The 21,159-nt window shown below is 40.2% G+C and overlaps 2 protein-coding genes across 3 annotated transcripts in view; one reads left to right on the forward strand and one right to left on the reverse strand.

Annotated features, from left to right (window-relative positions):
* Positions 1–21,159, reverse strand: part of slc5a10 (solute carrier family 5 member 10) — a 33,869-nt gene that overhangs the window by 9,716 nt on the left and 2,994 nt on the right. For both annotated transcript variants that reach the window (XM_055023088.1, XM_055023089.1), the window contains exons 3-11: positions 20,795–20,899; positions 20,116–20,175; positions 18,825–18,929; positions 18,609–18,714; positions 18,290–18,370; positions 16,943–17,148; positions 11,736–11,871; positions 275–382; positions 38–188 (exon numbers count right to left, since the gene is read on the reverse strand). In XM_055023088.1, the coding sequence (XP_054879063.1) occupies positions 38–188; positions 275–382; positions 11,736–11,871; positions 16,943–17,148; positions 18,290–18,370; positions 18,609–18,714; positions 18,825–18,929; positions 20,116–20,175; positions 20,795–20,899 (1,058 nt within the window). The remainder of the gene's footprint in view (positions 1–37; positions 189–274; positions 383–11,735; positions 11,872–16,942; positions 17,149–18,289; positions 18,371–18,608; positions 18,715–18,824; positions 18,930–20,115; positions 20,176–20,794; positions 20,900–21,159) is intronic.
* On the forward strand, positions 2,577–16,134 carry LOC129353728 (protein FAM83G). The gene is made up of 5 exons (XM_055023087.1): positions 2,577–3,821; positions 5,794–5,961; positions 6,867–6,991; positions 8,264–9,599; positions 14,370–16,134. Exons 1-5 carry the CDS (start codon positions 3,330–3,332, stop codon positions 14,721–14,723), a joined length of 2,475 nt encoding a protein of 824 aa, XP_054879062.1. The 5' UTR covers positions 2,577–3,329; the 3' UTR covers positions 14,724–16,134.

The raw sequence follows: 21,159 nt of genomic DNA on the forward strand, positions 1-21,159 counted from the left end.
CATCCTGATGATGAAGTGTGCAGGTGATGTAGGGTACCTGCCAACCAGCAGCAGCTCCCTCTCAGAGGCTCCAGGCCGGTGTTTTTTCCAGATGTCCATGGTAAAAAGTGTGGAGCTGCTGTTGAAGATGGAAGTCAGAGATGACATCAGAGCTGCCATCATCACTGCTATCATGAGCCCCCTCAAGCCTGCAGTCCAAACAGACACACACACACATGGAGAGATGTGTGCTGGAAAATATTCAGAAATTAAGTGGGGGGAAAAAAAAACTCACCACTTGGCATGAGCTCAATGACCAGTTTGGGAAAGGCAATGTTGGAACATCCAACCTCTGCTCCACACACCCGTACACACTCCTCTGGATCAACACATCCCACAGTGTCTGAAATATGAATATCGTCACCAATGGAGTGGAAAACAAAACCTGTTTCTTTTTGTGGCCAGCAGGAAGCTCTTTAGGTGTCCACAGTTCTTCAGGATCTGACGTAGCTCTTTACTGCCTCGAGCAAGTGGATTGTTGCTATGAAAATTTAAATCACCAATAAGAACAAAATCAAAATCAACCAAAATTAGGGACAATAATTCAGCGAAATCATCAAAGAAGTTTGCACAGAATTTCAGCGGTCTGTATATATTCAGCAACAAGATACGAGAGGATGAGTTTAGTTGCAAGGCAACATATTCAAAAGATAAAAAGTTTCCATAGAATATGTGCTTACTGGTGAAGGCAGAATTAAACAAGACTCCACCTCCTTTTGTCTATTCTGGTCTGGCTTATAAAGCTAAAATTTGCTCATGATTCAATAAGAATAGATGAGTTGTTATCTTGATTCAGCCAAGTTTGCATTACTGCCAAAGGCAGTGGCAGTGATGCAAAAATTTTATTTTGCAAACTTTTAATATTTGTGGAGATTTTGTTGTCTTTACATTATTGTGCAGACTGATCAGAAGTACATTACTTTATCACAACAAGCTTTATTAGCAGGGATACCTGAAAAGCAGTGGCAGACAACTTAATTGTTGTAGAATAATACGACAGCCTGGAATAAATGTAGTTAACAGATTGCTTGTGCCTAAAAGATCTATATTTTTGCATTTTTAATAAGCTGCATGATTAGCATAAAATCATTCTCAACATGCTGCCACATGTAAGGAAACCGATGCTACAAATTCTTCACCAGATGAAAAAAAAATATTTAGACGATGGATATAGTTAGGTTAAGACTTTTAGTTGAGGACTCTGCGACTGGAACAGCAGCTGAGGAGCCACTTCTTTCCAAGAAAAACATTAAAGACAGACATTCAGCAGGAAGGACAAATATGGAGAGCAGATATTTTGTATCTGACGCTGCTGTGACATCTGACTTTCCCCTTTGTGGGACAATAAAGGCATTTTCTATTCTAAGACTTGAGCAAATCTAGAGTCACCACATTAAAACTTGTGACCATGAGTCTCCACAGAACGTATATCTATTGAAAACCGGTGATATGAATGCAGGACAAAATGAGATATGATCAAGTCCAAGAATTATGAACAATCATGACTCACTTCTGATCAGGAGTTGGTCTATTATTTGTAGCAAGTAATGCTAAAAATAAGTAGCATTGTGTAGCATTATTTGTGTAGAAATAATGCTACACAGATTTGATGTACTACTTGTGGATAATAGACTGTGAGATTAGATTTTTTTTCACTAAACATAGTGACAAAAAGTTTCAGCAAATAAGATTAGCTGAAACTGCAAAACACCTTTCTGTTTGTTGTGCCCTTATAAAGAACTTAACTTGGGTTTTTGATTTTGTGCAATTTTATTAAACAAAATCCATGGTTCCAGCACAGAACTTTGAACTCCCATCATGCAATGTGTAGTTCTTAAATGGGCTTTATTAGGATAGAAATGTATTAAATACAAAAACAAAGTAGTTTTAGCACATATTTAGCCATAAACCAAAAGAATTGTTTTAACCAAATTCTAAATGAAATAAATGCTTACCTAATAAGATCAATATGTGTATTTATTACTTAAACATTTTCACGTTCCTAAAATATTTCCAGGGCTCTACATATTTGTGCCAATTATTTGACTTAAAGTATTCTTCAAATGACCTTCATGTAGGTGTCTTTATAACACGTTTTATAAATGTTCTCATGAGATAAGTCATATGTAGAGCATAATGTATTTTATTAAGGAATACAAAAATATACTTAATAACAAAAACCTAAGAACTTTTATATTTAATGAAGTTATACCTAAAATTCCAGACCTGGAAGCTCCAAACACCCAATTTATTTCACATTTTTGTACTTTTTTTTATCACACAAACAAAAACAGCAGACCCCTTGAGTTCATGCCATTTAGTCTACTCAGCAATTTTCTTTTCGAGGAATCTGCTCATTTTGGCTGAACTTTGATATCCATCAATGCTTCTCATTAACGCTCCTCAGTCACTTCATGCTTTAGTGAGCTCGTTGTTTGAGGACGGAAAAAGCCACATGTTTCTTTCTCCGTCCGGTTTAGGGAGGGAGGAGTTGAGTTGAGTTGAGTTGAGTTCAGCTTCTCTTTCCTCACCAACACTCCGTCTTTCTGCCCACGGGCCAAACTTCCAATCCCGGATTCTATGATGAAGATACAGTCCCTGTATCCATTAGAACAAGTTTGAAAGGTTTTTCTCAGTAGTTTCGAACACAAGAACTGCTGTGAACCCGGATACAGTCATGACATCTGTGCCACGTTCATGGAGCGACGGCTCCAACTGCTGCCTGGACAAAAACCTCCGAGCTCCGACAACAAAGAGGAAATGTGACTCGTCAGCGCAACAGTTAGTCTGAGTCACGCAGTTTTAGCAACGGGGGATTAATAACTTGTGTCTGTCTGGCGGGTGTTTTCACCGTCGCGTTGACTCACGGACAGACACCTTCAAGCTCATCGACTGGGACATCTGTCTCCGAGTCTGCCCAGCCCTGCAGCTGCCGTTGTGAGAAGCGGGGCCGCCGCGCCGCGCCGCGCCGCGCCGCGCCGCCGCGGGGCTTCTTTCAGGTGAAAGGCGGGGCTCCGGGAGGGGAGGGAAGGGAAGGAGGGAGAGCTTTGTTCAGCCTCCACCTGACTGAGACTCAGTTACCCGAGCGGTCCGGGTTGGGCTGCTAGCTGCTGTTAGCTTATTAAAACTTTACTAAATGGACCCGCGTAGTAAGACTGGAGCAAATCGAGGGTCACTCGGACTCTGTAATGACTTTTAGCACGTATTTGAGTCTTGACCCCTCGGACCGACGAGAGGAAACTGGGTCAGACTAGTTTCTGTGCTTATTTGTTCACTTTAACTGGGACGTCATGGCGTTGTCTCAGATCCAGTGTCTGGATGACCACCACGTCAACTGGCGCATTAGCGAGAGCAAGCCGGAGTTTTTCTACAGCGAGGACCAACGACTGGCCCTCGAAGCTCTCATCACCAAGGGCCGCGATGCGTTCATGGACTACATCCAGAAACACGAAGTTCGGGAGTTCCTCTCGGAAAGAGAGCTGGAGCGAGTCACGCGCACCGCGGAGGCGTACCGACCCGGGTACGAACACCACCAGAGGCCCGAGACTCCCGGGCCGGGGAATGTGACTCCAGGGTCCGCGGAAGAAGCAGAAGACGGGGAGGTGTCTCTGGCATATTGGCCAGACCGGTCCGAAGCTTCGGTGGCGGAGTTGGACCTTGGCTGGCCTGAAGCCATCTCATACCGAGGGGTCACGCGCGTGACCGTGCACACGCAGCCTCCCACGGAGGGTCACACGCACATCAAGGAGGTGGTTCGCAAGAGCATCGCATCAGCCCAGAAGGTAGGTGGTCAGGAGGAGCATGGCAACAATCAAGATTTTATTGGTAGAAAGTAATAATAATGGAAGTTTTCCTCCAAAAACAGAATGTACACACGATGGGGACAACTAGAGACCTAAAATACAGCTAATAAAGAATAAAACTCTGTGCTTCATGATTCTGAACCATTAAACGATATGTGCATGTTGTCTTTAAGCTAATCAAATGACATTTTCTTTGATGCACCTTGAGCTTATTAAAATTAGATGAAGTCTAGGGATACATAGGTTTTATAATGATGAATAAATGAGGATAGTATTGTAAACTATGGCTCATTGGTCAAAATAAGCTGTGCTAAGCTTAAATTTAGTTCAGTGTGGCCTATAGCTTAATAAATTAAATGATTAGTGTTTTTTTTTTAAATAATGTTTATCATTTATTTAGCAAGTGCTATGTTAAGATAGAAGAATGCTGACTTCACTTCATACAGAGGAAATGCCAAAAAGGTCCTCACTGAAGAATCTAGAGTGTCACAGAAGGCTGTATCCAGATATATCAATGAAAAGTTTAGTGGAGAAAAACACAAGCAACAGCAATAATCTCAGCCTTAAGAAGATTGTGAGTCAAACCCATCTTTGAGTCTTGAAGAGATGGACAAATCATGGACTGTATCTGGAGTTAGGACTCACCACAAACACAGACAGCTATTGCTGTCACAAACTTTATGTTGGACCACTCATGGGTGAAGGAGAGAAAGCAGTGGTTTGATGATTAGTGAGCAAAGTATTTTTTAACGTTAAAGTATATTTTGGAAATCAAAACCCCAGGCTGGAGGAAAGTGGAAAGTCACAGAATCCAATCTGGTTGATGTCCAGTGTGACATTTCCCACAGTCAGTGCGAATGACTGGAGCTGAATTAACAGCTGGTGTTGGTCTACTGTGTCAGCTCAACCATGGAATTGTAAAGCATCTCTATATTTATACATGTTATGCATATGTTGTGTAATACTAATAGTGACTTCCTGTGTACATAAATTCCCCTTTGACACGATAGGTGTTGGTGTGTTTGGACTCTTGCAGTGCAAAAATAACTTTAGAGGTCTTAACTATTAATAAAAATTACTTTTCTAACAATAATAACGTGATTAGATGCTAGTCACTACATGTACTGCTTGGCTGTAAATTTTTAAGTGACACAACAGCATATTTGATTTGCTCTTTGTAGACCGGTGGCCATGTTTCTGCTCAATTGGCAAACCCTGTCTTGACTTTTCAGTTTAAATCTCACCATCTGCCACAATTTTCTGTCTCATAAATTTTGCTTTACCTTGTCCATGTGCCACCCTTAGACACGCCTGCAGCGTTATATTGAGACAAGTTTGAGCTTGGAGTGTCAGTGGAAAGAAATGCATTTACGTCACCGAACAAGTTCACATGCCTGCACAATGTACATCACTTTTACCTTTCTTACTCATAAATCTTGGTACATGCTCACTCTCTGGTTTCGTCTACAAAAGAAGCAAAAACCATTAAAATAATTAGACTCGGTCCAAAAATCATGATTGATTCATTTTCCAATGAACCTAAGAGAGGCAGATTAATATAGTTATCTTGATTATCTTTTAGCTGTGCAGATTTAAGCTTCTAGTTTGGTTAAGTCAGTGGACTGTTGTTTTTTCTATGCAGCAGAGGAACACGGTGGCCAGTCCAGCAGCATTTTATCACCTCTCTGCAAAACAGTCATCTGATGAAACCTGCATTTTCTGGACTGGAATCATTTTTTTCTTAATTTATTGTTAGATTCTCCAAAGTACCCAGCTTCCTCTGTAGATTAATGGCTTTAATATTGTTGATAACAGCAGAACAAACTGAACCCACCCTTGGAACAGGAAAGACTAACAACTTCTGGTTTCCTGTGTGTGTGTGTGTGTGTGTGTGTGTGTGTGTGTGTGTGTGTGTGTGTGTGTGTGTGTGTGTGTGTGTGTGTGTGTGCAGGTGATAGCTGTGGTGATGGACGTGTTTACAGATGTGGATATCTTTCGAGACCTTCTGGACGCGTCCCATAAGCGTAAAATCCCCGTGTACATCATTCTGGATATCGCTGCAGTGCCCTGCTTTCTTTCCATGTGTGGCAGAGCTGATATGCATCGGGGGCACCTAAAGGTCTGCATGCACATACACACACTATTTTGATGAGGAGCTTGGATTAGATGACAATCTGGAGTTACATAAATGGCAATGATTATAATTAAAACAGTTTTGATCTCCCAGAGAACACATTCTTAAGAAAATGACTGTTTTTAACAATAAGATCACACTTTTAGATGTACATCATTAAGCAAAGTTCGTCATTGATTTAGAGTTGCAAGCTTTTGCCTGCAGACATCTAACTTGCACCAGCCAGTCATTCACTTAACTGCTTTGTTATTTTTTGCCTCTGAGTTAAACTGGTTCAACTGCTAACAGAAAATACTTAACGTTTCACGGAAATTTTCTACGTGTTTCGTTTTTTTCAGACTGGAGGCCAGAAAGATCCTGAATACATTCCTGTCTGTGCAGCAGGCAATTAGATAAACCTCCCACACTCTCAATTTGCTGTTGCTTCTAGGTTTCTTTTTCTGTTCCTCTTCTTCCTTTCAAACAGCATTATCTGCATTCTTAATTTTATCTCCTCTTAACTTTTTCCTCTAATCTTTCCCCTTTGTTATTGCAAGCTTTACCAACTCCTTTCTTTAGCTGCTCATGAGAGATTTCACACAGAACTATTACTCAGCCAGGAACCACACCCTAATCACAGAACCCTAGACAAACACTACAGGGTGTGTCAATGAAGCATGACAGTCCAAGCTCTAACCTGCACAGTCACTCAACATCATGTGGAGGTCATTAAAGCTGATTCTTAAGCAACAAGGAAAGGCTTTCTTTTGAGGCTCTCCAGTCTGTTGTTGCCATTATGTTTCCTTTGTGCATTAAAGGCTTTTCTGCAATGAATGCCAACCCTGGTAGAGTTCTATAGTGTTAACACTGTATGTATATGTGTGTGTGTGTGTGTGTGTGTGTGTGCGTAGAATCTGCGAGTACGCTGTTGTGGAGGTTTGGAATTCTTCACACGATCGGCACAGAAGGTGCGGGGTTCCTTGAACGAGAAGTTTCTCCTTGTAGATGGAGACAGAGCCATCTCCGGCTCATACAGGTGAGCAGCCCATGAGTCAGTGCTTTGACACTAACATACTGATGATAATAATGAGTTCAAGTATTTCAAGACTGCCTTGTAGGACTTTTGTTTAAGTCTAACTTTTTTTGACTAAAGGTTTGTGAGATTTTCTGGAAAATATGTAAAAACAGTGTTTTTACATATTTTTTTCAATGCCTGACAATTTTCAGTGAAATCAAGCCACTTTAAATCTGACTTGAGCATTCAAGCACAAAAGGCTAGTGAATCCAGAGAGAAACTAGTATGTCAAGAAATAAAATACACTTTAACTTTATTTAGCTTTATATGGTGTTATAATGTTATCCCCTCCTCCTGCAGTGTTGCCTTGATTGTTTGAGAAAGCCTTTTATTTCCATGGCAACCTTCCAGCCATGCTAAACAACCTAGCCCCGTCTTTGAGGGCGTCGGATCAGAAAGATCAAATATACTGCGTATATGCAGTGAGGTAAATACGTGTTGAGCACTCTGCAACTTTGCAAGTTCCCCCATTTAGAAATCATGGAGGGATCTGAAATTTTCATTTTAGGGTCACTATGAGAAAATCTGAAAAAAAAAAAATCTGGAAATCAGAATATATGATTTTTAAAAAATAATTTATTTGTGTGTTAGCAGCCGATATTAAATATCTGTATCGGAAGTAAACGACACAGATCACTGCATCCCTATAAATTTGAGTGGTTTATGTGTGAAAATGTCCAAGGAGTAAGAATTCTTCTGACGTCCTTTCATCACCTATGCAAGGACCTTAGTGAATGACTTGTTGGAACTGTCAGTACATCACATCGTGTCCTCCTTTTTGACTCCCAGTTGACCTGAGAATATGAAGGCAAAACCAGTAAAGTTCATCAGTTATTGTGAAACCTCTGTACAAGCAAATCACTTTCAGAGACATTACACCCTGTGTAATGCATTCACTATCCAATGTTTCCCTTTCAGGCCTGCTGCTGCAGGATGCATTACGCCCATTATCATCTGATGCCAATTGAAGTAAATTAGCCTGAAACCTCAGTCTTTAGTTCTGAGCTGTTCCTGCCTTCTGCATCGCCACTGATTCTTCCAGAAAATGTCATCCTTGACAATTATGCAATAACATACATAATTAGATGATGTTTGACTTCAGCAGACATATATCTGGTATAATTATTAAACTACATTAAACTACAGAATTCTACCCACAGTGTAGGAATCTGCAGATCTAAGCATGTTCAGTTATCACTGTGACCTTATTCTTTAATCTATGTGTTATTCCAGTTTCACCTGGTCCTCGTCCCGTCTGGACCGGAACCTCATCACCGTCATCACAGGGCAGGCAGTGGAGACCTTTGACCTGCAGTTCCGGGACCTCTACCTCATGTCCCGGGGAGTGTCCCTGAGCAAGGTTTCCTTGAAGGATGAGCCGATCCCTGACCCAGTCCCCCAGGCGGTGCCGGCTCCTGTCCCGGCTTCTGTCGCAAGGAAGCTCATCAATCCCAAATATGCACTGGTGGCAGCAGGAAATCACACCAGTCCCACCTCCTCTGACCAGAACTCAAGTAAAAAAGAATCAAACTCCCAGAATCTTGCTGGGCTGAAGGTGATGAAAGGACGCCTTAAGGAAGTTATGGAAGAGGCGTGGTTACATCCGGGCTTAGTCAATCTGGAGAAAGCCAACCTAATCCCCTATCTTCCCACCTGGCCAGAGCCAGACCCCCCAAGTGATGTGATCGGCTTCATCAATATTAGGGATGAAAAGAGGGCGCATCAGGTTCACTTACAGAGGTCAGAAAGGTTTGAGGTCAGTCAGGCTATACGCTTCAGTGCACCTCTGACTCAACCAGTGGCAGCTGAGGAATCCACCTCAAATCAGGACAAAAAAGAGCTAAAAACAGAAAAACATAGCAATCCTAAAGGGCCCACTGCCATACTTTCAGCAGAAAACAAGCAAATAGAATCTTCAGATTCCCCTCAGCAACCAACCACAACTCCACAACATAAACCACAACTGCCAAAGTCTCCAACCCAAGCCAAGGTTGCTGATGATTCACAGCCGACACACAGCACTGGAAAAACTCTAGATATGGCACATGCAGGACCTCCTGTCCCCAAACGCCGCACGCTGCAGTTAGTCATAGACCCCACCTCGGCAGAGCACCCCGGTGAGGCTCAGGTCACGCTGATAAAAATGGATCTGGTTGATAATTTGTACACAGAGTGCGCTCACACGGAGCTGGTGCCCAACAGCAGCCTCTTACCCTCAAAGAACGATGGCGAAGACTCGGGCAGCAATGAAGAGGGGAGCCAAGACAGCACGAAGGTCATATGTGACCGAGCAATCAACGAAGACCCCTCAAGTGCATCGACAGCATCAGAGGAGGAGTTCCATAACTGTCCTCAACAGGAGGCCAGTGACCTGCTGATCAACGGTGGGCAGACTCGATCCGGCAGAGGGCAGTCCCACGGAGACGGACTCAACATGATGGCTCGCTTCTCTCAGAGCATGCTGGACCTGCGGGAACCCCACCAATCGGAGGGGGGTGCTTCCCTCATTCGTCAGTCCCAGCAACTACGCAGACTGGAACATGCTTCCCCACACCGGCACCTCGGGCAGGTGAGCACATACTACAGAATTCTACCCAGTCTGTATGAGGTGCTAAAAGAATGAGCTGCTCACAGAAAAGAACTAAAATGACCTATGATCATCTTATATACACATAGTAGCTTTAATGTGTTTTTGGGTGTGTGTGGGTTTAGTTGCCAGTCAAGACAACTTTCTTTGTTTGAACTATTTGCTCCAAGACCGTAAAAAACCAACCCCACGCTCTTCCACATTTTCTCAGGTTACAACAGAATTTGTTGTGCTGTCTTGAGATTTTGTGTGAAAGACCCACACAGGGTAGCATAAAAATGCAAAGAAGAAAAATATCATAATTTACAATATTTAATATATACTTTCATTCAGCTCCCATTTCAATGAAACCATAAATTAAAATACATTTGAAGCATCTGCTTTCAGAATTCATCTAATCAATTATTAAAGGTCATTGGGCTCTAATTATGGAGAGTGAAGAGTGCAAAATTCCAATAAATAACATGAAATTATTTAAATGGCATTAATTTAGTAAAACTGGAAATAAATACACAAATAATGTATTAAATGGATTTATTTCCAGTTTAGTAATTTGACACATTTAAATTGTTTAGTTATTTTTGTAATTTGTCACTCTTTGTTCTCGATATGCAATATAATTTCAAAAATAAAAGTTAAACTTTTGCAAAGAAAACAAGTTTCTTAAGCCAGCAGAGTCTTTTCCATCCACATATAAAAAGTGTGGAAAAATAGAAAGTCTACCTAAGAAAATAAGAAAACTGATATAAAAGAACATTCCATAAACCATTAGGATCAATTTGGTGGGAAATATCTGTACTGATGTTGCATCAAAATATAGCAACTGTTCAAACCAGCTTGACTTTTTTATATCATTAAAATATTTATTATCTGACAAAGTTATTGATCCCGGTTAATACATTTTGAGAAAATGATGAGCCTGCCGCTCTGGAGTCTTCGGTTCTTGACCCCTGACCTGAACTGTTAACCTCAGATTCATTCAGAGAAGCAGCCCAGAGGCCATAAGAAGACATGTTTGCTGCAGCTTCATGTCTTCTGCATGATGCTGGACGAGGAGGATGATAAGACTAGATAAAATAGATGGAGCTAAATCCAAGTTCAGGAAGACAAACTTGCTAGAGGTTGTAAGACTTGAGACTAGGACAGGGATTCAAACATCAAGCCAAAGATATAATCGAAATCCTTGGATTAAAGTGTTAAAATGGCCTAATCAAATTCCAAACCCAACTGAGAATCTGTGGCAAAATGTGAACATTTCTGTTCAGATTCTCAACATCCAGTGTGATAGAGATTGAGATATTAGCAAAGAAGAATGGGCAACATTTCTATTTGTGGGAAAAAGTGGGCAGTGGGCCACCCAGCTCTGAACAGCACACCTTGAGCTTTTTATTCCTTAACTTTCAAACCAGCATCATGAAGTGAGAATGATGCTGTTTTATGTCACAAGTAGTGACATAAAACTGTATCAAACACGTGTATTGACATGTGAAAGATTTATATGAGTTGGCATACTTTTGTATGGTGTTGTATATTTGAAGTGAATCTTCAATCAAAATAAGAAAAAATGATAGGATGTTGTGTTTGTCTACTTTGTGTAATTAAAAAGTTTTCTTGTTTTTAGTGTGTAATAAAAAAATCAAAGCATGCCATCATCAAACCTTTAAAAATGCTGAAATTAATTTTTAAATCTAAAAATTTATTTTGATTTAATCAAGATGAATTACAGCTGTTCTGCATGACCTTTAACCTTTTCAGGTTAAAGTGATCAGTGGGAGAGTCCTGAGCTTCCCCAAAATCACAATAGACTTACAAGAAAAGCACACAGACATTCAAGCAGCACACACACACACACACACACACACACACACACACACACACACACACACACACCCCCACACACACACACACACACACACACACACACACCCCCACACACACACACACACACACACACACCTGTTTTACAAACTGATGTCAAAATCAGTTCATTTCATCTCTGATGGCAAAGCAAGTTTCTACCTGCATGAACGTGGGATGTTTTACCTTTGTTTTCTTAATTAAAATCTGTGCCAGCATGTTGTTCAGTATTTGTGTGTGTGTGTGTGTGTGTGTACGCACCTGGATAGAGAGCTCGGCTAATCATACCCGGCAGGATGATGAAGATGAAGGGCAGCAACTTTAGATAGGCGGCAAAGATCGACGCTCCCTTCACATGACTCATGTTTTTAGCTGACAGGGACCGTTGTACAATAACCTGCATGTCCAAAGGAAATAAAACAGGAACAAATGATTAGATCAAGAGTCTAAGTGAACAAATAGGGTGAAATAAGGTGCAATCTCCATTAAAACATTAAAGTGAACTACCTTTGAAATAAAATGCAAACCTGTTTGTTTTTTAGAAACAATTCAGATACTCAAACTTAGGTGAAAAACAGAGAAGTCTTAAACACTAATAGAAAACTCTGATAATGTACATAGATAGAAATCTAATGTAAAATAATCATACAGATAATTATTTCAATGAACCAAAAGATGTCAATTTTTTCTTTGTCAAGTAAAAATGACTAACAATCTCAGTTGTTTTATTATTTCTGTATTATGTGTCATTTATTTCACTTTTTCTCCACTCACTACGCAAGTTACAACCAATTCTACACTGCAATGCAATACAAGAGACAAAAGAAATAATCTTTATCATTTCAATAAAAAAATGTATTCAACATTAGGTGAGGTTGTTGAACATAATCTTTCTTGAGATCAACTGTTGGTCTCTTCATTTGATGAACATTTCATATCAGATGAATTTTTGCTTGGTATGCTATATTTTGCAACATTTGCAACTTTTGTAAATACCTAAAGCATAAATGACTGGCTACTTTTGTTCTGTCATGTTTTGAGATTTTTAATCTGCTCCATTGTTTTTTTGTCGTTTTTTATTTAGACATCTTAGATACCTAAAAATTAAGGCAATGAGTTTTGACTAATTTAAATTTTTTTTCAAAATGTACTTGTTAAAATAAGATTTTTTTACACAATATACATTAATGACTTTGGTAAAGAGTCATTTCGGCAATGTTTGATACAGAGGTGAGCAAAGGGAGGTATTGCATGTCATATTATGGTTTATGTGACTAACTTCCCATTCCTTTTTGTTCTTGCATTTACACTTGTAGAAACTGTTCTTAGCAGCTTCCGTTTATTTTCCATTTGCATCTGATAAGATTGTTGGTGTATCGTTCTCTACTCGGTGCAAGAGATGACAAACTGCATGACTTTGAGTGAGAGAAATGTCTTTGACTTTACTCCAGTTATTTTGGTCGAGACACTGAACTAAAACACTGATAAAGAACATAGACAATGATGTGGAAAGCTGAAGAGGGTTGAAATAGAGTGAGAAATTATACAATTATTACGTACACAAATATTCTTCAAACAAACAGACAGTTTCTGCTGTAGTGTAGCTTCACAGTGGAAAAAGGTTGCAGACCTCTAACCGGGAGCATTGGAGACTTTTTTCTTTTGCCATTTTCCCCACTAAGTTTGGTGGCTAAATAAATCAGTCAGCTTTGTTTGACACATTTCTAGAGCTTTAAGTCGGTAGGTATTTTATATTTAGCTTATTTTGTGCAGATTTCTAAATAATGAAGCCATAAGCTTGGTGCTCCATATTTCCCCTTTGGTCCACTTGATGATGAAATGACAAAAAACCAGACTGGATCCTCTTGATAAAGTTAAACAAAACAAATGTTACTTATCCACAAAAAGAATAAAGATTAAGCAAAAGAGGTCAAAAACTGTGTGACTCCAGTCCAACTGCCCATCCAAGCACAACTTAAACTCTTTAACTGCAGTTAGATCACTAATTTAAAAGATTTAAAAGTTTGAGTCTCTCGCTGGTTTAATGCACCTGGACCCAGTGAAGGGCCGTTAGAGGCCTAAGAAGAACATTGATATGCTGAGGAGGAGAGAACTAGAACATGCAGGATGCCAACGTTGCAGGATCCACTTTGGGCACCATTGGATTAGGCTATGCTAATGCAATGTGCTGTGCATTACAAGAAAACAACAAAAAAAAGTCAAAAAGGGCTCTGGGGCCATCAAGGATAAAAGGGATAGGGGCTCAAGCCCCATCCCCTGCATCTGCCTGGGCCTTACATGATCTAATATAAAGTTTGTATGCATGAGAGTTTTAGTTGGTAATAATTGTTATCCTAATAAATTATCATAAGGAATATAAACTTAATTTATCCGAAAAGTCTGAATGAACTAAACCTGAATTTAGGCTTCTATATTTTATGTTTTCCAGCATAAAGAGAAAGAGAGAATAGAAAATCATTCATAACAAATTAAAAGTTTATAAACACTAACCCTAGAAAAGCTAAAAAAATGCTTCAGTGACATTTATTTTAAAGGAGTTTATGTACATAAATTAAAGGTATTTTTGTGGGAGAAAACTGCTTCAATCAAATGATTTATTTTAAGACGTGCATATATTTTCAAAGTAAAGTGAAGCCATCTGTAAAGTCAAATATTTATTAAAAGGATAGTAAGGGGAGCTTTGATTAGTGGAACATAAAAATATCTTGGAGTTAAATAATTAAGCTACCTTCTGACATGTCTTTATCTTGTTATATAATTTCAACCTAATATGAAGTCACTGAAAAAATGTAACTAATAAAATGCTTAAATGTTTGAGTTTATGAATTTCTCCATAAATTCATAAACTTTATGGTTTATGAATTTCGTTTTCAGACCTCCAGGTCTCCAGCTCGTGATGCCAGGATCCGGGGACCCAAAGTAATCCTTGCAAAACCAGGAAGTTTCCACCGCCCACCCCGGTCCGCTGGGCTCGTGATCGGAGGACACCGTTACTGGCAGGGGCAGTTGGTGCCGCCTGAAATGGGCCAGCCGCAGGTGGAGCCCCGCTCTGGGAGGCCGCCGCAGAAACACAGCCCCGGACACAGGAAGACATCGCCTCAGCCAACAGCCGACCAAATGGGGTTGTTTGGAGTGTCTCTGTCAAAACTCAGCTCCTTTAGAAATTTGAAAGGGCGAGCAGGAACCTCTCAGAAAAAAGCCTCTCAGACTAATAAAGCTGCCAGGTAGAGCAGCGGCTCAGAACAGACCAGAGTTTGCTGAAAAAACTTCCAGGTTAGAAACTGGAAACTTCAGCCTGGACTCGTCTCTGTCATCTCCATTTTAAGACCTACAATGTAACAGCAATATACAAATCAACTAATCGCACCATAAATTCAAATGAGCTCAATAATGAAATGAGGGCAGTACTATTCCTTGTTGGTTTTCTTCATCTCTCTCTTTCTACCAAAGAGTCTGGATGACAGAAAGCTCAATTCTGCTGCCTTGAGTTACTCCTTGGTAACAGCTCAACACACAGGGAGCTAAAAGCTCAGGCTGAACCCAACACAAGGGACAGATAGCGAAAATGACAAATGTTCAACAATTTTCAACTTTCTTGTGTAGCGCCTCTAGCCTGCGTGTGCAAGCTAGAAATTTCACATTGTGCTGTTTGCTCATCGGGATAAGTGCAAGCGTCTGTCGCCTCACTGCCCATAGACAAAAATGGCAAGGTTGCAGCGCTGTCTCCAGTCGTCACTGTGTGACCGTTACCTCAGTTACCTGCCAGGCTCCTGGTGTCCTACCACAGAGTGAAGCAGAAAGCCCAGTGAGGAGGAGCAAGCTGGGGAAACGCCGGTTTAGCCGAACGTGACAGCTGCAGTCTGGCAGCGCTTTGGATTCAAGCTGAATGGCTGTGGTGAACCATTGAATCTGCCGTCAACTCAATGTGAACAGTGACTAATGCAAACCCCTCCAACACCCCTCACAATTTTTTATATTTGAAAGGTCTTACAGTTCCAGTGTTAAAGCGTCTTTTGAAATTACTTTATTGACCTCTTAGAGGGTGAATGTTCATAGTTAGACAATTTTTTGTGCTATAAACAATAGTCTCAAAATGACAGATTATCACAATAATTTCCGAAACAATTAATCACCCAGCAAAATGTGTTATTTGTGACAGGCCTGCTTACAAGAACTATTTATGGTAAGAAGAACCTTGGGTAGTGACAAATCGGTTCATATTTCTGTCTACAGAAATGCAAATGTACCACGGATCATTTGTTTTGACCGAAAGACTGAAATGTTTTCTCCATGTGGTACTTCATCCAGTGAGCTCCAGCATTCTCTCTGCCTATCCAGGTACTTCAGTTCCCCCATAGCATGTTGAGCCTGGACTTATCTCAGTTGCTTTTCTTTTTTCTTATAAGTTTGTTCATATCCCTCATGAACAGATGAAATGTGTCTGAGTTATGAGAGATTGTGTGTACTTCTGGAAACAAATCAGCTTTTAGCACTGACAGCACTGTGAGTGGTTCCACAAGGCTATGTTGATTACTTTTACATATTTGACAAAGGTTGTTGATAACCTGTGTAAATGTAGATGTAATGTCAAGTACTGTTACAGGACCAAAAATCAAATAAAAGGAGAGACTGTTGCTTAGCAAGCTGTTGACTAAATCAGCCAGAATCCAACTTATGAAGAAAGTTTCAATGTTTCAATATGGGTTAAAGTGTTAGAGATGCTATTTTATGCTTGAATAGCATCACTGATTGGCCAGCTGCACAAACCTGCACATAATTGTCTTTTCCATCATCCCATCAGATTGTTGTTGTTTTTTTTTTGCTGAAAAAATGTAAGTACCAGCAATAATATTGAAGTATGTGAAGTATGTAACATGACAAAGTGTTAAGGTATGCGAGCACCCATGGATTATGGAGATTTACACGTTCATATCTGCACTTGTTGACAAAACAGCTGTGTATTTTTCAGAGGTAACAGTTACTGAACACAGAATAAGAATATTCCCACTAAAACAGAAGAGTGAGCTACTTCAGTCTGTTTTGCCTAGACTGGAAGACTTTTTTCAAATTTCTCAACTTGATGACCTCTAAGGTTCCACCAAAAGTCCCTGAGGAAGACATTTTCTCAGAGATTTTGAATTTCTTTAAAATAGTTCAGCCTGGCTCACCTTATGTTTAGCTTGTCAAGTGGATCAACCAAGTTAATTAAAATCCAAATTTACCATCAAGAAAGAGAGCCTCTTAGTTGTACAATAAATGAAACTTAAAGTCTTTCTACATGGCCTGAATCAAGCAGTCAAATCTTTGGAACGTTCAAAAAAATGAATCTCAAACCATGTGGTTGGTCTCTTGGTTAAAATTTCCTTAATCACATATTTCACTGTTACAGATAACAATATTTCATAAATGAAAATCTAATTTCAGCTGTGTATGTACTTGGCATGTACCTGGTCGGTGCACCAGTACCAGGTGGCCAGTATGGTGAGCCCTAGTGTCATGCCTGGCCACGGCAGGTCTCCAGTGACGGCGTCTCTGAACAGGTGCATGGCGTCGGCCCGTGGCAGATGGCAGGTACTGTTGGGGATAATCTTACTTGGCACCGCGATGCTGTAAACTTGCTCCAGATTGTTGTAGCCACCTATCTTGTTAAAAGCTACATGTGCATGCACAAACACACACACACACACATTTTAAACATTGAAACTCAATACTTAGGTATTCTTGTAAGATGTTGAAGTGGTCCTGAAACATTTATTTCTAATTTTTTTCTTCATTTTGAGTGCAGTCCTTTTATCTGACCATAACATGTTGTTCAAGGTGAGACCTAAGACATTCATTTCCAACCAGTAACCCTTCATGAATCACCATGTGATCCTAATGCTATGTTCCAACTATCAGGCTGTGACATTGTTAACATTTTTTTATACAATCAATCAATCAAATTTTATTTGTATAGCACATTTCAGCAACAAGGCATTTCAAAGTGCTTTACACAAAGTCATGCAACATATAATAGACAATACATTGTTACATATTACATTTCAAAAACAATTCTAAACAGGTGTGTTTTTAGTTGAGATTTAAAGGAAGTCAGAGTTTCTGCTGTTTTACAGTTTTCTTGAAGTTTGTTCCAAATTTTTGGTGCATAGATGCTGAAAGCTGCTTCTCCTCTCTTGGTTCTGGTTCTGGGGATGCAGAGCAGAACCAGAACCAGAACCTGAGAGGTCTGGAAGGTTGATACAACAACAGCAGATCTTTGATGTATTGTGGTGCTAAACCGTTCAGTGATTTATAAACTAACAACAGTATTTTAAAATCTATTCTTTGAGCTACAGGGAGCCAGTGGAGGGACTTTAAAACTGCTGTTATGTCTCTATCTTCCTGGTTTTAGTGAGAACAGGAGCAGCAGCTTCTGGATCAGCTGCAACTGGAGGATTGATACAGAACTAGATGAGGGGCTCTGCAGTACTCTACCACTTCAGGAAGCTCTAAGTCTCACCGTGTCTCACTGGTGGGCCATAAGAAGTCACTGGTAGCAGTGAAACCTACCATGGACCTCACTGGTCCTTTGAAAATGTACTGGACTGGAAATGAGTGAAAACACAAACAGACTAAAGAAAAATGTTGAAACATCCTTGTAGTGTCTCAAAAACATGTTCATTAAGCTCAGTTCAACACACCACAGGATCACCATTCTACCTGAATGCAAAGCCTGGATAAAATGACATTTAGACGTATATGTTTATGTATTTTACAGATGGAATTTGCTTTGAAATGATAGAATTTGTACGTACCAGTAATTGTTAGAATGATTGCACCGATGATCATAATAAATGTCTGTAAAGTGTCTGTGTAGATGACAGCAGCCAGTCCACCTGGTTAAAGGGAAGGGAGGAACATTTTCACCAGTCATTTGTTTTCAGATGTCTTCCAAACGACTTTGTAGTAACTATTAGTCAAAAACATCTCTGTTCACAACAAATGAATATAATAATTATTAATTATATCATCAGAGGCAGAAAAAAACAACACTTGTGTATGTCATATTTTGGATCTAAAACCTAAAGAGCAAAAGTCAAAATGCAATAGATGCGGTTTTCTGATCTTGTCTACCTGCTATGGTGTAGAGAGCAGTGACCACCAGCATGAGGACAGTGGACAGGTAGAGGTTCCATCCCAGGCACACCTGGACAAACAGGGCTCCAGAGTACAAGTCAGTCTGGCAGAGTAAACAAACCACATTTGTAATGCAGGCAGTAAAAGTTCATTTTGAATTTTTTGTTGTTTATTTTTAGCTGTAGTGCACTTTTCCTCTCATCACTGCTGTACCGATATCTTGGTGAAGACAGACAGCAAGAGTGAGAGGACAGCGAGATACGTTCGGATCCGTTCCCCTCCAAAGCGACGCCCCAGATACTCTGGCATTGTCACAATCTGAAAACAAGCATTTTCACATTTTTAAAGGTCCCACAATCAGTGACGGTTTCTGATATGGCCGCCACCCTGGGTGGCATCTTGTATGGGTGGCAAGAGCGCCTCCCAATAGTTGACCACAACTATTTCAAAACTGCTTACATTGTACTGAAATTAACAGTTGATAATGCTCAATTTCACAGAATATTAAGTCACAATTTCAATGTCTTTTAAAGAAATTTGGTTGATTGAACAGCACCAAGGAGTGTTTACTTGTGAAAATGGAAGAAAAGGGATTTGAAAAAATACTTTGTAAAAATCTAAATAGTACACTTTGCATTGTTGCCATCATCCCTAAACTCTGATACCACAGTGCAATTGTGACCTATTTAGCTAACAGACTCCACACGTGGGTCAGTTCATCTCTGAATAAATTACAACAAAAAAAAATCAAGAATAAAAATGAAGGAATCTGCAGAAATGAAGTGGTAGTTAAGTTTTAAAGCAGTGTCAGGTTACTAATATCCCAAACCCTGAATGTCTCATTGATCAAATAAAATATGCATGGCAGTGGAAACCTAACAAGACAAGCCATCTACCAAAACGGACAGAAGAAAATCTGTTAGAGACAACAAAAGTCTCAAGACAAAATGCAGGGGTTCTCCTCCCAGTAGGACAATGTCCCTAAAGTCCTAGTCAAACCAAATGAGAATCTGTGGTGAGACTCTTATTCACAGATTAAATGTGTAAATTTGAGAGAGACAAACACACATTTGTTGTGTGTAAAAAGGGGTCAACAATTTCACGTGGTATTTAACCACATGAGAACTTGTAATTGTAGCATGAGAAATTTTGAAGAAACAGATAATGGTACATGAACACTTCAGTTATTAAATATCAGTGCTATGATGGCTGACAGCACACAGGCTTCATGAGTTCACATTACTTCAACTCTGAATGTACAACATTGAGGTATAGAGTAACCTTTGACATTTGTTTTGAAATAGTAGTTGTGAGTGAAACACCCTGTTAAAGAATTTATAAGGCGGGGAAAAAATGTTTTGGCACCTAAATGTAGCTGCAGAACTAGCCTTGACAAGAAAACACACACCTGTGTGTGCGTGCGTGCGTATGTGTGTGCGTGTGTGTGTGTGCGTGCGTGCGTGCGTGCATGCGTGCGTGTGTGTGTGTGTGTGTGTAAACTAACCCCAGAGGAGATGTAGACAGGTACAAATATCCAAGCAAGTGCCAGCAGCACATAAGTTGCCTGAAATTGGGCAAACAAAAGAAATGATGTTGAGCAGACTGTAAAGAACCACATGATGAAAATGTGCTATGAACACTTTCGAGGAAGACAACAATCTCCTGTGTGCAAGGCTGGACTGGATGGACTGGACTGGACTGAGGCATCCAGCTCAGCCCAGGTGTCCTGCCAGTTTTAGACATGTCTCTGTTTTAACCGCTTCTCAAATGGAGCAACTGACTCCTCAGCATGCCATGAAGTTCTGCTGATGAACCATCATTAGGTCCAGGTCTGTGGAACATGCAGCATACCGGCCCTTGAGGCCTGACTTTGGACACCGCTGGGTTAAAGGGTTGCAATGCTGCCACCTGCTGATGCTGCATGTTACACCAAACCTGAAGGTGATTTCATATTTCAAGTTTTTGGAGGGAATGGATAGAAAAGCTGCAAATCCAGATCTTTTGTTTGCAAAAACAAAGAGATTTTTTTTGGTGTGTACTCTGCGTTTATCTTTTCTCAAAACCATTAAATAACAAAAGAAACAACATGCAGAGATATCAGCAGGCCGGATGTGTTTCGTTCCAGCTTGTAACCATGTCTGGTCCCCAGACCAAGACGGATGGATCCTGTGCTCCTTACTCACGTTCCATTCAAACCCGGCGACAGCAATTCCGCCAGCGGCCCCAGTCCCAGCCAGGCCGATGAACAGACCCGAACCCTCTGAGCTGGCGAAAAGAGACGAGCCAATCTGTGCACCAAGCAAATATGCTTTAAAAGTAATGTTATTAAAGTTTATTTGTTACACAAACAACGGATTTTCTAAGTTCCTTTTTTACTAAGCTTAAATAAAAAAGTTATTTGAGCTGCTTTTATTTAAGTAAAAGCAGCTTAAATAACGTAGACTTAGCGGTATTCTGATTTAGTAATGTCATTAGATTAGTTGTGTTACCACCTCCACACCACTAGAGGCAGTAGCAGGCCTGAAAAGATGCGACTGAGGAGCAGATT

This window comes from Poeciliopsis prolifica, unplaced genomic scaffold (assembly GCF_027474105.1).
Source record: "Poeciliopsis prolifica strain line A6 unplaced genomic scaffold, Auburn_PproV2 SCAFFOLD095, whole genome shotgun sequence".
In the NCBI taxonomy this organism is placed as follows: domain Eukaryota; kingdom Metazoa; phylum Chordata; class Actinopteri; order Cyprinodontiformes; family Poeciliidae; genus Poeciliopsis; species Poeciliopsis prolifica.